Here is a 14,030-nt window from a genome sequence, read left to right on the forward strand (position 1 = left end):
TTTCCCCCCCTTTTACAATTAGGATACGCGTATTGCTGGCGGATATGAAAATGTTCCTACAGACGATATTCACATGAGACAGATTGAGATGGATAAAGAATGGCTTCACTTCATTAGAGAATTTATTGCTCCCATAACACTAAAAGTCTTTGCTGGCTATTATACAAAAGTAAGAGTTCATTCTTGTTCAAAAATGTATAGTTAACTTCACAAGGCTGTCTTTTTTTTCCCCTATTGTGCATGCTCATTTACTTTCAGAACTGTACAGTAAACTGGCTGAGTGTGAGTGCCCTACCTGTCAAGTTATCAGAAATGCAGACAGTGCATTGTATGTATTGCTTCTCATTTACCCATGTCTGGCTCTAAGTGGGTTTGAAAGCTGCATGGGTACCTTGATGTTACACTGCTGCACTCATGACAACAGGCGATATATACATACTGTATACTGAAAAATAAGTTGTTTAAAAGACTGTATTATAGCAAAATGTTAGAATATACCATAATCTAATTTGGGGTTCCATTTGTTCATTATAATGATCTTATTGTTAGTGATGTATATTGTTGTAGAATGTTAGTGTAGAAGTTTTTATGATAATGTCAAAAATTACTACAAATGAGAATAATGTAAAGCAGGTGAGGTACAGTATACTAGTAAATCTTTAGATATACATCTAGTCCTAAGAGCTGCATATAGTTGTGCAGCAGTGGACACAGTCACTACTGCTATTTCAGATGTAGTGCTGCAGAAGACATACAAAAAGTATTCCTTTTATTGCTCAGTGCTTAAAAATGACATTTTACACATTTGTAGACATAATCATGGGAATAGCCATTAATATAAAATTATAGTAAACAAATCCACCACTGCATCTGCTAATAGCGAATTTGTTAAAATTCCAAATATTTGACATTTATTATACAATATTTGCATGGTTGAAGTATTACAGTACAAGGTCATCTTCAGTTCTTCAAAACAAAGTAATGGGGCCTTTTAGGGGACTTGTGCATATGAAACATTGCAATCTATGGTTTCTATAGTGTATAAATATTACAGAACCATGGGAACCAAATGCAAATGTCAGTGAAGCACATTATAGCAAAAGCAAACATACAGTGTAAAACTTCTAACACACACACATATATATATATATATATATATATATATATATATGCAGTATATTGTCAGTAGCTTAACTGTATTTACCTAAATTGAAAGCCTAAAAGGTCGTTAATGAATTCAATACAGAAACAATACATTGGGGATTCCACTCTTTATATTTACATATTTGTGTCTGTGTAGGTTTACTGTGCATATTAATAGTATAATTATTATAGGTTCTTCCTAAATAAATGGGTTATCCACTTTGTACAAACCCCTTTTGTTAAAAGGGACTCCAACAATACGCCCATCAATGTGTTTTGCTTTTGGGACTTCATTCTGCTGTAATCTGTGGGGAAAACATTGTAAGTGTTGGCAGTGAATGTAAGCAAAGCATTACAGAAAAAGAGTATTAAAAATCAATGGGCTCTACATATACTGCATTCTGAACATGGAAGCCTTCCCTATTAAAGGGAATCTGATCTAGATCATGTTCAGTGTTCAAGTCTCAAAGAGGCTATGCTGAGCCACAGGATGTACACCTCCTTCCATCCCCACCTCTTCCTGCATTGATTGACAGGCACAGTCTATTGCTGGAAGCCAAGCGCTGTACATCAATCAGTCAGTGTGGGGGAGGGAGGAGGCGTGAATCCTGCGGCTCAGCATAGACACTCTGACACTTGAGTCCTGAGTACGATATACAGCTGACAAATTCTCTTTAAAGCAACTCTGTACCCACAATATGACCCCCCCCCCAAACCACTTGTACCTTCAGATAGCTGCTTTTAATCCAAGATCTGTCCTGGGGTCCGTTCGGCAGGTGATGCTGTTATTGTCCTCAAAAACTACTTTTAAACTTGCAGCCCATGCCAAACTGGAGTATCTGTGCCCTAACTTTGCCCCACCTCTCCTTCCCTCCTCCCCACCCTCTTAATTATTAGGAATGCCACTGGAACATTTTTCTCCATGCTGAACATTTCACAGCTGCTTAACATTCCAGCTCATGTGCCAGGCTGACACAGGTGAGGAATAGGACGCAATTTACCTGGAGCATTCCTAATGATGAGGAGGGCGGGGAGGAGGGACGGAGGGATGGTGCAAAGTGAGGGTACAGATACTCTCGTTTGGCACGGGCTGCAAGTTTAAAAGTATTTTTTTAGGACAATAACTGCATCACCTGCTGAACGGACCACAGGACAGATCTTGGATTAAAAGCAGCTATCCAAAAGTACAAGTGGTTTTGGGGGGGGGGGTCAGATTGTGGGTACAGAGTCGCTTCAAAGGGAATCTGTCACCACCCAGGCCTTACCTGAGTTGCCGACAGTGTGTTGTAACTGGCAGTCCCCAGTGAGCTTGGTACCTTTTGGCAGTTTGTACGTGGAATGAATTATGCACAATCTCAGGTCACCTACTGTAATGAAGTTTCAAAGAGGAGTTGTGGCTCAGCATTTGTGCTGCACTCTGGCACACCTCACCACTCCTTCCTCCTCTTCCTTATGAATAATCAATGCTGCCCTGCCTCCTGCTTGATCAGCTGTCAGCCAGTGCCTCTCATTGCAGATCAGTCCTCTGTAGGCAGTTTATGTCTTAAAGTAACAGTCTAATATAGTTAAATCTGTAAACCCGAATATGTGTTGAAGCTGTCGTCAAGGGGTAAGTCACCTGTCTAGAGACCACCAGCAGGTCTTTCTTTTGTTCATATCCCTTGATAGACATGAAATATAGTCATATATATATTTATTCATTTATTTATTTATTTAAGTTTTCTCACAAAGTACAAAGTTCCCAATCAAGTACAATTTTTGTTTAAATATATTTTTTTTAATGCAATGATGTGGGGTGGGGGTGGGGGAGATATATAAGTTTTTTTCCTTCTCTCATCATTGTATTAAAGAAAAAAATGAACTAATTTGGACCTGATTGGGACTTTGTTTGCACTGTTAAAAATAATACAATAAAAAAAGAGACCTACATTTCATTTTCATTAGGGGATTTGAATAAAAAAGACATGCTTGTGTTCTCTAAACTGGTGATTTACCCCCAGAGCACAGCTCCAAAACAGGCTAGGACATTTAACTATATCTGATAGCAAATCAGTCCTCTGTTGGCAGATACTGACTGAGAGCTGAGTGAGCAGGAGGCCGGGCAGCATTGATTATTCATGAAAGAGGAGGAGGAGGAAGGAGTGGTGAGGCGTGGCAGAGTGCAAAACAAAAGTATTACCATAAGGTACCATGCTCACTAGGAGATTGCCAGCTACAGCACACTGTCAGCACCAGTGGTAAGGCCCTGGTGCTGACCTATTCCCCTTAACTGAGAATTTCCTAAGTGTTCATTTCAAGTGGGTTTTTAAACCAGATAACTTCTTTATGGCCTGATGATTTTTTTTATTAACTGTTTTTTAGGGACACGCATTACTTAATTTTGTTGTAAAATACACTCCTGAACGTCAGTCTTACTTAAGACCTCACCATGATGCTTCAACATTTACAATCAACATTGCACTCAACACAAAGGATACAGACTTTCAGGTAAGTTTGGCTAACTGAGGATTCATGAATAAGTTCAATGGAAAACATTGTATCTTCATGTAGGTATTGTAGAGTTTTGAAGACTTGTTTTCTGTCTGAGAACTTTAGAAGTCTGACATTCAGAAGTTTACTGATAAATGGCATGCAGTCAGGGCTCATTCACACCACATTCCACCCTTCTTAGCCATGGATAAATGGGGAAAATGTAAAAAAAGGAATGCTGACATATCCATGCTCAGACAGGCCCATTCATGCCAATGTCCCAGTCGGCCCAGGCTAGGTTCACACTGCATTTTCTCATCCATTCCACTGTTTGTTTAGATTTAACATACAGAAAAATGTGGCCAACCACAGGAGCGTCTGTGTCGACCGATACCCTTTAATGTACACCTTAAACAGACAGCAAAAATGCAATGTGAACCCAGTCTATGGCTATGTGCAGGTCATTTTCCGAATGAATCCAAGTTTATTCTTTAGATTAAAAAGTGAATTAAACCCCACTTTCAGTCTGAGAATTTTTTTTCTATAAATGATTAAAAATATAGCTGAATGTAGTAACTAGCTGGCTATGCTTGAGACAATTAAATGGATGGTGCATATGCTATTCTTGGCAAGGCTACATCAGCATGCCATTTTGACATTTTTCCAATGTATCCGTGGCTTGGATAGGCTAAATGTGGTTTTTGAACACTGCCCTCAAAGTGAGCGTAGTCACATTCCAGCATCAATAGGGATTTTACAAATCAAGGATCCACTCCATGCTTACAAATTGTTTCTTGACCTCTTTTTGCAGGGTGGAGGATGCAGATTTGCCAGATATAACTGCTCTATTGATTCACCAAGGAAAGGCTGGAGCTTCATGCACCCAGGCCGACTCACACATTTGCATGAAGGACTTCCCGTTACCAATGGCACCAGATATATTGCAGTGTCCTTTATTGATCCATAAATCTAACCAACTATTTGATCTACTGGCAAACCTTTTGGCTTTTTTTATGATGGATTTTTATTTATAGAATTTTTGTTTTCCAGATCCGAGAATTTACTACTGTTTTAATAAAATGTAAGGGGGGGGGGGGGAGGGGGGGGAAGCGTCTAAGTGCCAGCAAAATATGCAATGTTTTTGTTCATTGTAGAGAAAAGCCAATATGTTATAGTTACAGATCCCTAGTGTCCATAAAGAAAGTGGTCCTTTGTTATAAGCAGTGGAGACAACCAATTTTGAACATTAATTTAAAGGGATTCTGCCAGCTCCTGGGCCCTACCGGTTGCTGACAGTTTGCTGTAGCTGGCAGTCCCCTAGTAAGTATGGTGCCTTTTGGTGATTTTCTGTGCAGTGAATTTTGTACAATCTCTGGCACACCTCACCACTCCTTCCTCCTCCCTCCACTTAATTAATAATCAGTGCTGCCCGGCCTGCTCTCTCAGCTGTCACCCAGTGTCTCTGATTGCAGATCAGTCCTCTGCAGTTTGTCTTAAAGAAACACTCAGATATAGTTTAATCTTTGATCCCAATGTGTAGGAGCTGTTGTCTAGGGGTAACTCACCTGTCCAGGGACCTGTCTGCAGTTCATTCTCTGGTTCAAATCCCCTGATGGAAATTAAGTAGGTCTTTATATTTTTTTCTCATTATTGCATCATTTTAAGGCTATGTTTACACACACAGTATTGTTGCTCAGTATTCTTGTCAGTATTTTGCAACCAAAACCAGAAGTGGATTGAAAACACAGAAAGGCTATGTTCACACAATGCTAAAATTGAGTGGAGGGCTGCCATTTAATATGCCATTGAATGGTGTTCATCCACTGAATTTCAACTGTGTGTGAACATAGCCTTTCTGTTTCTTTCAGACATAACCTGCCTACAGAGGACTGATCTGAAATCAGAGACACTGGCTGACAGCTGAGCGAGCAGGAGGGGTGAGGAGTGCCAGAGTGTGGCAACTTCTCTTTGACACCTCATTACAGTAGGAGACATGAGATTGTACATAATCCACTGCACAGAAAATTACCAAAAGGCACCCTTCTTACTAAGGCACTGCTAGCTACAGCACTCTGTCAGCATGTTAGGTAAGGCCCGGTGCTGACTGATTCCCTTTAATATTTTTGTGCAAATAGCGACAAGGTACCTCGCATCTCAGTTTTGCTAATTTTGTAGCAAATTATTTGACTGAATATTACATTTGCAGACTTATGTTGTAGGCTTGCAAACCAGGTACTTTATGAATTATTGTGAAACAGAACATTAATAGAATACACAAATAACTGGATGTGACTCCAACTAAGATTATATTTTGATTTTTATCCCAAGCAATAATCCATTGATCAAATGATGGCTTAAATGTTGTTGTTTTTGTATTTGCTTTATGGAGAAATGTTGCTTTACAGTCTTTTTTTTGTTTGTTTTTATAAATACTAGAGTGGTCAATGAAATTGTGTCCACAAAATAGTTAAAGATAAAATACGAAAATTAGCTTACAGATGGCTATAAAAAACTGATATTTATTATGACAAATAATATAATTCAAAAAAGCATTTTTCAATAAATAAACCATCTAAACCAATATATAGTTGCCAGTAAACCCTTATATATGTATTACCCTACATTTTCTTTTTATCTGACAAATAGCTGACCAAAGGTGACCATGTATATTAATGTCGACTGGACCCTCCAGTTTTGACAGGATCAGCCAACTATCTAATGTACATGGGGGCTTCCCAAATCTGCTATATTTCAGATGTTAAGGAAGAGAATGATCAGGTACGTTGGCTGCCTGATCTCTTTCTTCTCAGGGGAAATGTCTAGCAGTTTTTTTTTTTAATTTAGAATTTTAAAATAACAAAGAAGATACAACCTTTGTTAAAGGGGTTATCCAGCGCTACAAAAAAATGGCCACTCTTTCCCCCTACTGTTGTCTCCAGTTCAGGTGTGGTTTGCAGTTAAGCTCCACTTACTTCAATGGAACTGAGTTTCAAAACCCCACCCAAACTGGAGACAACAGTAGGGGGAAAGTGGCCATGTTTTTGTAGCGCTGGATAACCCTTTTAAAGACCTTCTAATACCTAAATTCTAGTTGAGAATACCTGTTGAAAACTCTCCTCTGCTGTTTAGTGTTTAGAAAGCAAAATAAAATAAACATCAAAAAAATACATTTACATTTTAAAACATCTGCAATCCAATATAATATTGTTTTTAGACGCTGTTCACTTTTAAGGGCTTGTCTTATCTCTTTCAGAAACTTCCAGGAGCCCCAGTTAGCTATTACCCTCAGGGGAAGATCAAGTTAGCTGTATATTTGATATTCATGCATGCCATCCAATTAACTTATGAGCCAACCATTGAAAAATATGTGTAGGAGCCTTGCCCACCAGAGTTGAAATAACTCTCAGTTGGTGCTTTGCTACTCAGGCTAATCGGGGATCTCTTGTGAAGTAATCGTTTTCAAAGTTTACAATCTTTAATGACCCTTTGGGATTGATGAATTAGCTCAATGATGTAGCTATCAGAATGTTCCTAAAATAACCTAAACATTGGCTCATACTGCATCTAAGACCTTATACTGTTAGAGTATGGGATGTAATATAATTATTTGCAGTGGGTCCTGAATTAACTGTTAAACATATCCATAGATCGACCAGAGTCAAAACCAAAAAAGTCAGGTTCTTTATCGCTGTTGCTTAATGCTGAATGGTGCTTCTTGTTCATAGATTAAATGTGACTCTTTGCAGATTCTTTTTTTTTTATTTTTTTGGACCACACAGTGCCTTTTCTCAACTTTTCTCTGGGAAGAAAATCTCTGCTGGAAATGCAGCAAAATTTTCAGCTGACATATTTTTTTACATTGTAAGAATAGGAATTGGGTTTAGGAAGTGCTTATATTTGATATTAAAGATGTACTGTACGTAACTGAAGGAGTTTTAGAAAACATTCACTTTACTTGAATTGTATGTGAAGAGTTCTGATTTAAAATTTTCATTTTTGTCAATTAAGGTGATCTCTTAAAGAACAATAAGAAAATAAAAACACAGAAGATCTGGGTGGAGTTACAATTTGTGATAATTTTTTTTTTATATTTTGGAACCCAAAGAGGGTAGCCTTATAGTATTACTGGTGTCAGAAATGTGTGATGAATAAATGTTAATTTAAAACTTAACTATGTTTCCTTGCATTGTTTTTTGTTGATCTTTCTAGTAATATATTTTGCCAATTCTAACTTTTAGAAATTATTTAAAGTGACAACTTTTTCTTCTTTGGGTCTCCAAAGATTTGCTCCTTACATGATACTTTTCTGTTTTGACCCTCAGCAATCAACTGTAATTGCCAAGAAAACACACAGCAATTACCATTCAAATCCTTTTTAGCTTTTGAAAAATTAAAGCTTTACATATTGCCGATTAAAATCACGGGGAAGATTATGTAATGTAAGGCTATACCAGGTCCTCCTGAGGAAAAGGGACTCTTTTGTAGCTACTGTTTATTCTTGCTAATGATAAGTATCAGTTTGGAGAGGAAATGTGTTAACCAGAGAATTGTGGCAATTTTCATAGAGTGATCTATTTGTCCAAAAATGTATCTCACTTTTTTATTTTTTTTGTCCCTCTGTGCCTCACCACTCTTTAAGAATTTGATCATTTGATTATATTCTCTATAACCGGATGACTTAGTATGTTAATAAATTACTAGTGTTTTAAGACAAAACTCATAGCCCAAATAATTTACACAATTCAATATTTATGAGCAAACGTATAACTACACTGGAGTATAATGTGGCTTTCACACCATTACACTGAAATCTATATTCAAAGATTTATATTCACATAGTACCAGACACACTGCGCTCCTGTGGACGTGAAGTGCGGATTACCATCATTAAGAACCATTATTCGGTACTGTTATCACTGGTATATAAAATGGAGCACCTACCAATGCAGTCTGCCTTTACAAAATGTGTGAAAGATTGGGTCACTCTATATTCCTCCAATTCCAGCATGGTACTGTGATAGGGAGCCACTGCTACAGCAAGTACAGTAGGTTTCTAAAAATTCTACCCTTCTAATTCTTCCACAATCAAATGCATGTGGAAACATTTAGGAACTATAGCAATCACATATAAAGCATATAAAGCAGTAGGGTTGCCAAGTGCTGAGACGCACAGTGCATAAAAGTCACAAATGCTGTGCTGACTGCTTGTTTTGCTGTCAACCTATCATTACCGAGCACAACACAAAAGGGGGCATTTATTAAGTCCGGCATTTTTTTGCAACTGGCTTAAAAATGTTCCCGCAAGTGCCAAGGTTCACCAGAGCCCCTCCATTTGCGCGCACAGTGACACCTACACTAATTAAGAGCTGGAGTAGGTTTCCTTAATATTTTTCTGTCGCAAACGCCCCGTTACAGACTGACCTTGCCCCTCTGGCACGATAAGGACAGAGAATCCACTTACAGAAAAATTTATTCACAAACTCTTGTTTTGTGAAAACTTATTTGCAAGTGGGTTCTCTGCGACAGAAAATGGCCTCTACACCACAATAAATGTCCCCCAAAATATTGGATGGAGTGGTGACAAGCACACCACCACTGGAATGCTTTATGCTAACTGTTAATGCTAACTATGGGCTGTTTTTCAGATGTTGCATATGCCCCTTAGTTCTACTAATGTTTGCTTACGGAACAGATTGGGAAAGGCTCTTGATCAACCCACACAGGTTAGGAGTCTTGAACTCAATTCTACTGAATACCTTTGAGTAGAACTAGAATGGACATTTCAAGGCAAGTCCTCTCCTTCCGCAATAGTGTATGACCTCACAAATGTTCTTATAGACACAAAGACACACTCTTGTAGAAAGATGAGTGGAAGCTGTTGTAACTGTGACGGCCAGACCAAGTTAATATTAATTCATATTAGATTTATAGTGGGATGTCCTAAAAGCTGCTGTAGGTGGAATATGTGGGTTTCCCAAAATTTTATTCATATCGTTTATGATTATGACAAATTGAACAAGTTAGCAATATTTAGAGTTATATAGTAATTATAGTTAGTCATAATAGATCAATCCAGTCTATTTTTTTTATTTAAGGGCCAGTTTACACGGAGTAAAACTGGTGGAATTTCGCCAGCCTCAGTGTCCTACTTGCAGCCTATGGGAGGCTTGCGCACCACCTCCTCTCTCTGCACAGAAGAATTGACCTGTCAATTCTTCCTAGTGGAGAGAGGAGGCACACGAGCCTCCCATAGACTACCAGTATGACACGGAGGCTAGGGGAATTCCGACAGTTTTACTCCATGTGAACTGGCCATAACTGAGATATCCCAATGTTATTGTCAGGAATCTGCAGTAGCCTGGTCTGAACTGGGCCTGGTGTTTTGCTTTTGTGTGCCACAACCAATTGCTTCTCAGCTTCCGGACAGGAGTTAAGCTGAGAAGCTTCTGGACTTGATTTTACACCTGTCTGGTCTCTGTGATTGACTGATTTCTCTGCCTGTCTGCAGCCTGGAGGATCAGAGCGCCGGTCCAATGAGGCTCCGGACCGGGCTCTTGCTCAGTATAAAGCAAAGCTAAGGCAGAGTTCCAGTGCTGGTTAATTAGGTTCACTCCTGGTCCCAGTTCCCCTTGTCCTACTCCTGCGAACCCCGTCCTATTCCTTTTCTGCCTGACGTACCTGTGTTCTGACCTTCACCTGACTTTTGACTATCCCGTTGTGTTGCTGATTTTGTACTTCGTTGCCCGTGTGGTTTGACCTGGCTTGTTCCATTACTCTTTATTGTGTTCGTCTCTGTACTATTCTGTGTGTTCACTTACGTAGCGTAGGGAAGGTCTTCGTGGTTGTCCGCGACCGCTTAGGGTCAACTGAGGCAAGTAGGCAGGTGACAGTGGGTGGGTTTAGATCTAGGGCCTTCTGTCTCTTGTCTTGTCTACACCTGCCAGTCCTGACAGTTCAAGATAGCAATATACCAAATAGGCAAATAATAAACTTAAATATTAACTATATAATGTAAGCTTTTACAAAGAGTTCCAAATCTATATTAGGAATATAGTGGAATAAAAGGAATAATTACAGTTTTTTTAGAAGTGTGAATAGAATGGGCTTTTTCCTTACCACCTGCCGCACCTGAGCTGCTTACCGTAGACCAGTTTTTTGTGGCTTTGGGGTTATTATATGACGACCCGGATAGTGCTGCCAATGCTGAGCATCTGTTGACGGGGTTGAGGCAGGGCAGACGGCCTGTAGAGGAGTACTGTTCTGAGTTTAGACAGTGGAGCGGTCTCTCCACTTGGAATGACTCAGCCCTCAGATTCCAGTTTTGTGCGGGGTTGAGTGACCGACTTAAGGACATGCTGGTGGCTTACCCCACCCCTGACTCACTCGAGGAGAGTATGACGTTAGCCATCAGAGTTGACCGATGTTTGAGGGACAGGCAGCAAAAAAGGGGTACTCCTGACCTCCCAAGAACCTCATTGCCTCAAGTCACCTACCCTAAACCAGCCCCTCCTTTTACACCCACGCCAGAAGAGCCAATGCAGGTGGATTCCACTGACTCCAAGGTTAGACGTACGCATCGGCTACAGAACAATCTCTGTCTGTACTGTGGGAAGGCAGGTCATCGGGTTCGTCAGTGTCCGTCCTGGCCAGGACCACCCGCGGAAAACTCCAGCGCCTGAGAGACTATCGAGGGGGTCTCTCAGACGTACAGGTAACCTTCAAAAATAAATTGCTTTTACCTATTTCTCTGGCATTGGGAAATAAAAATATTAATGGGTATGCCCAGATCGACTCTGGCGCTTCTGCAAATTTTATTAACCCCATGTTTTTTTCACGCTTGGAGGTATGTCCCCTACTACTTCAGCGTCCAGTTAAAGTGTCACTGTCATGAATTTTTTTTTCTGCAGAAATCAATAGTCCAGGTGATTTTAAGAAACTTTGTAATTAGGTTTATTAGCCAAAAAATGCATTTTTATCATGAAAAAGCAGTTTGAAGCTCTCCCCCCTGTCTTCATTGTTCTCCTATGGAGAGAGCTAAAGAAAAGACCAAAACAGGACAACAAAGAGTTAATCTACAAATACCTCACCCGTTATCTCCTGGGACAGTCACCACTGACCTGTCTGAGCTCAGATTACAGCTGTCACCCAGCTCCATGCCTGTAATCCTCTGTTATCTGCTTTCTGCTGCCGGCTAACTCCCTCCTCCTCCTCCCCTCTCCCCTCTCCTTAGAGCAGACAGGGTACGACTCATGTAACAAGTAACAATTTTCAGATTTTTTGCAGTGGATGGAAAAGAGGAAGGAGGGGGGGACCTGGGAAAAGGCTTTTTAGATGCAGATAATGGCATATTTGGCTAATAAACCCAATTACAAAGTTTCTTAAAATCGCCTGGACTATTGATTTCTGCAAAAAAAACAAAAAAAAAACACGACAGTGACTCTTTAATGTTACTGGAGCAGATTCTGCCCCCTTTGCTCAAGGTGACGTACGGTATATGACCCCATGTCTAGAGGTCAAGGTGGGGTCTGTCCATATTGAGAACCTCGATTTCCTTCTTATGCATAACTTGTCCTCTGATGTTATTTTGGGATTGCCCTGGCTGGAAACACATAATCCGGTCTTTGATTGGTCCAGCAGGGAACTTGTGCGGTGGGGACCTGGGTGCGCTTCCCACTGTATTGCTGTGTCTCTTGCGGAATGCTCCCCAGGGGAGGGGGAGATTCCGGAATTCTTGTCCGATTATTTTGATGTGTTCGACGAAAAAACGGTGGACGGGTTGCCACCCCTTAGATCGTATGACTGTGCTATTGATTTAGTTCCCGGTGCCAAATCCCCTCAAGGTCGAATTTTTAATTTGTCTTGCCCTGAGAGAGAAGCTATGCGAGAGTACATAAAGGACAGCCTACGCAAGGGCCACATACGTCCGTCCTCTTCTCCTCTGGGGGCAGGGTTCTTTTTTGTGGGCAAAAAAGACGGTGGTCTCCGGCCCTGTATTGACTACCGGGAACTTAAGATTACTGTTAAAAATCAACATCCATTGCCGTTAATTCCTGATCTCTTTAACCAAATTGTGGGTGCTAAGTGGTTTTCCAAGGTTGATTTGCGGGGGGCTTATAATTTAATTAGAATCAGAGAAGGTGACGAGTGGAAGACTGCTTTCAATACCCCAGAGGGCCACTTCGAGTATCTTGTGATGCCCTTTGGGTTATGCAATGCCCCGGTGGTCTTCCAACACTTTGTCAATTACATCTTCCATGAGCATCTTGGACGCTTTCTTGTGGTCTATCTTGATGATATTTAGATTTTCTCCTCAGATTGGTCGCCTCACGTAAGGCATGTTCGTACTGTGATGGAGCTTCTGAGACACAATAACCTATGTGCCAAGTTGTCAAAATGCCAATTCGGTATCCAGGAGGTCTCATTTCTGAGCTATAACATTACTCCCAATTCATTTGGTATGGATCCACTTAAAGTAGCAGCTATTAAAAAGTGGAAACGACCTAACAACCTAAAGGCCTTACAAATGTTTTTGGGTTTCGCAAATTATTATAGAAAATTCATTAAAGGGTTCTCAATCATAGCCAAACCTCTCACGGATATGACCAGAAAGGGGGCGGATCTGGTGCACTGGTCCACTGAGGCTATCAAGGCATTCAACACACTTAGGCACTGTTTCTCAGAGGCTCCAGTACTGGCTCAGCCAGAATTCGAGCGCCCGTTTATTGTTAAAGTTTATGCATCCGAGGTGGGGGTGGGAGCAGTCTTGTCTCAGGGATCGGACACTCTTACCCATCTTCGGCCTATTGCGTACTTCTCGAGGAAGTTCTCTCAAGCAGAGCGCAATTACGATATTGGGAATAGAGAACTACTGGCCATTAAGATGGCATTTGATGAGTGGGGGCATTTTTTGGAAGGGGCCAAACATAAAGTCACTTTGTTAATAGACCATAAAAACCTGGTTTATCTTGATACGGCTAAACGTCTTTCTCCACGGCAGGCCAGATGGGAATTATTTTTCAATAGGTTCAACTTTGAGATCACGTATCGGCCTGGGTCTCGTAATATCAAGGCTGATGCCCTCTCTCGCAGCTTTGACCTCAAAGATGCTCCCGAGAAACCAATCGATACGATCCTAAAACCTGGTGTGGTTGTGTCCGTCCTGCAGCTGGATCTGGTGACTCTGGTGTCGGAGTCTCAGGATTTGGCCCCCCATAACACTCCTGAGTCCCTCCTGTTTGTGCCGCCGAACCTTCGCCTCCAGGTTTTGGAGGAAGTCCATAGTTCCGTCTTGGCGGGACATCCAGGCATAGCAGGTACCAAATATCTGCTTTTGCGTCATTTCTGGTGGCCAACCTGGGCCCGAGATTTTAAAGCGTTTGTTGATGCATGTGAGGTCTGTGCAAGGTCCAAGGTTCCCG

General features: G+C 40.8%; 1 protein-coding gene across 4 annotated transcripts in view; it reads left to right on the forward strand.

Moving 5' to 3' along the window:
• Positions 1–4,704, forward strand: part of PLOD2 (procollagen-lysine,2-oxoglutarate 5-dioxygenase 2) — a 155,828-nt gene extending 151,124 nt beyond the window's left edge. For all 4 annotated transcript variants that reach the window (XM_069975398.1, XM_069975397.1, XM_069975395.1 and 1 more), the window contains 3 exons: positions 23–169; positions 3,505–3,630; positions 4,424–4,704. In XM_069975398.1, the coding sequence (XP_069831499.1) occupies positions 23–169; positions 3,505–3,630; positions 4,424–4,579 (429 nt within the window). In that variant the 3' untranslated portion in view covers positions 4,580–4,704. The remainder of the gene's footprint in view (positions 1–22; positions 170–3,504; positions 3,631–4,423) is intronic.
• The last annotated feature ends 9,326 nt before the right edge of the window (positions 4,705–14,030 follow it).

Source organism: Dendropsophus ebraccatus, chromosome 6 (genome assembly GCF_027789765.1).
Source record: "Dendropsophus ebraccatus isolate aDenEbr1 chromosome 6, aDenEbr1.pat, whole genome shotgun sequence".
NCBI classification, from domain to species: domain Eukaryota; kingdom Metazoa; phylum Chordata; class Amphibia; order Anura; family Hylidae; genus Dendropsophus; species Dendropsophus ebraccatus.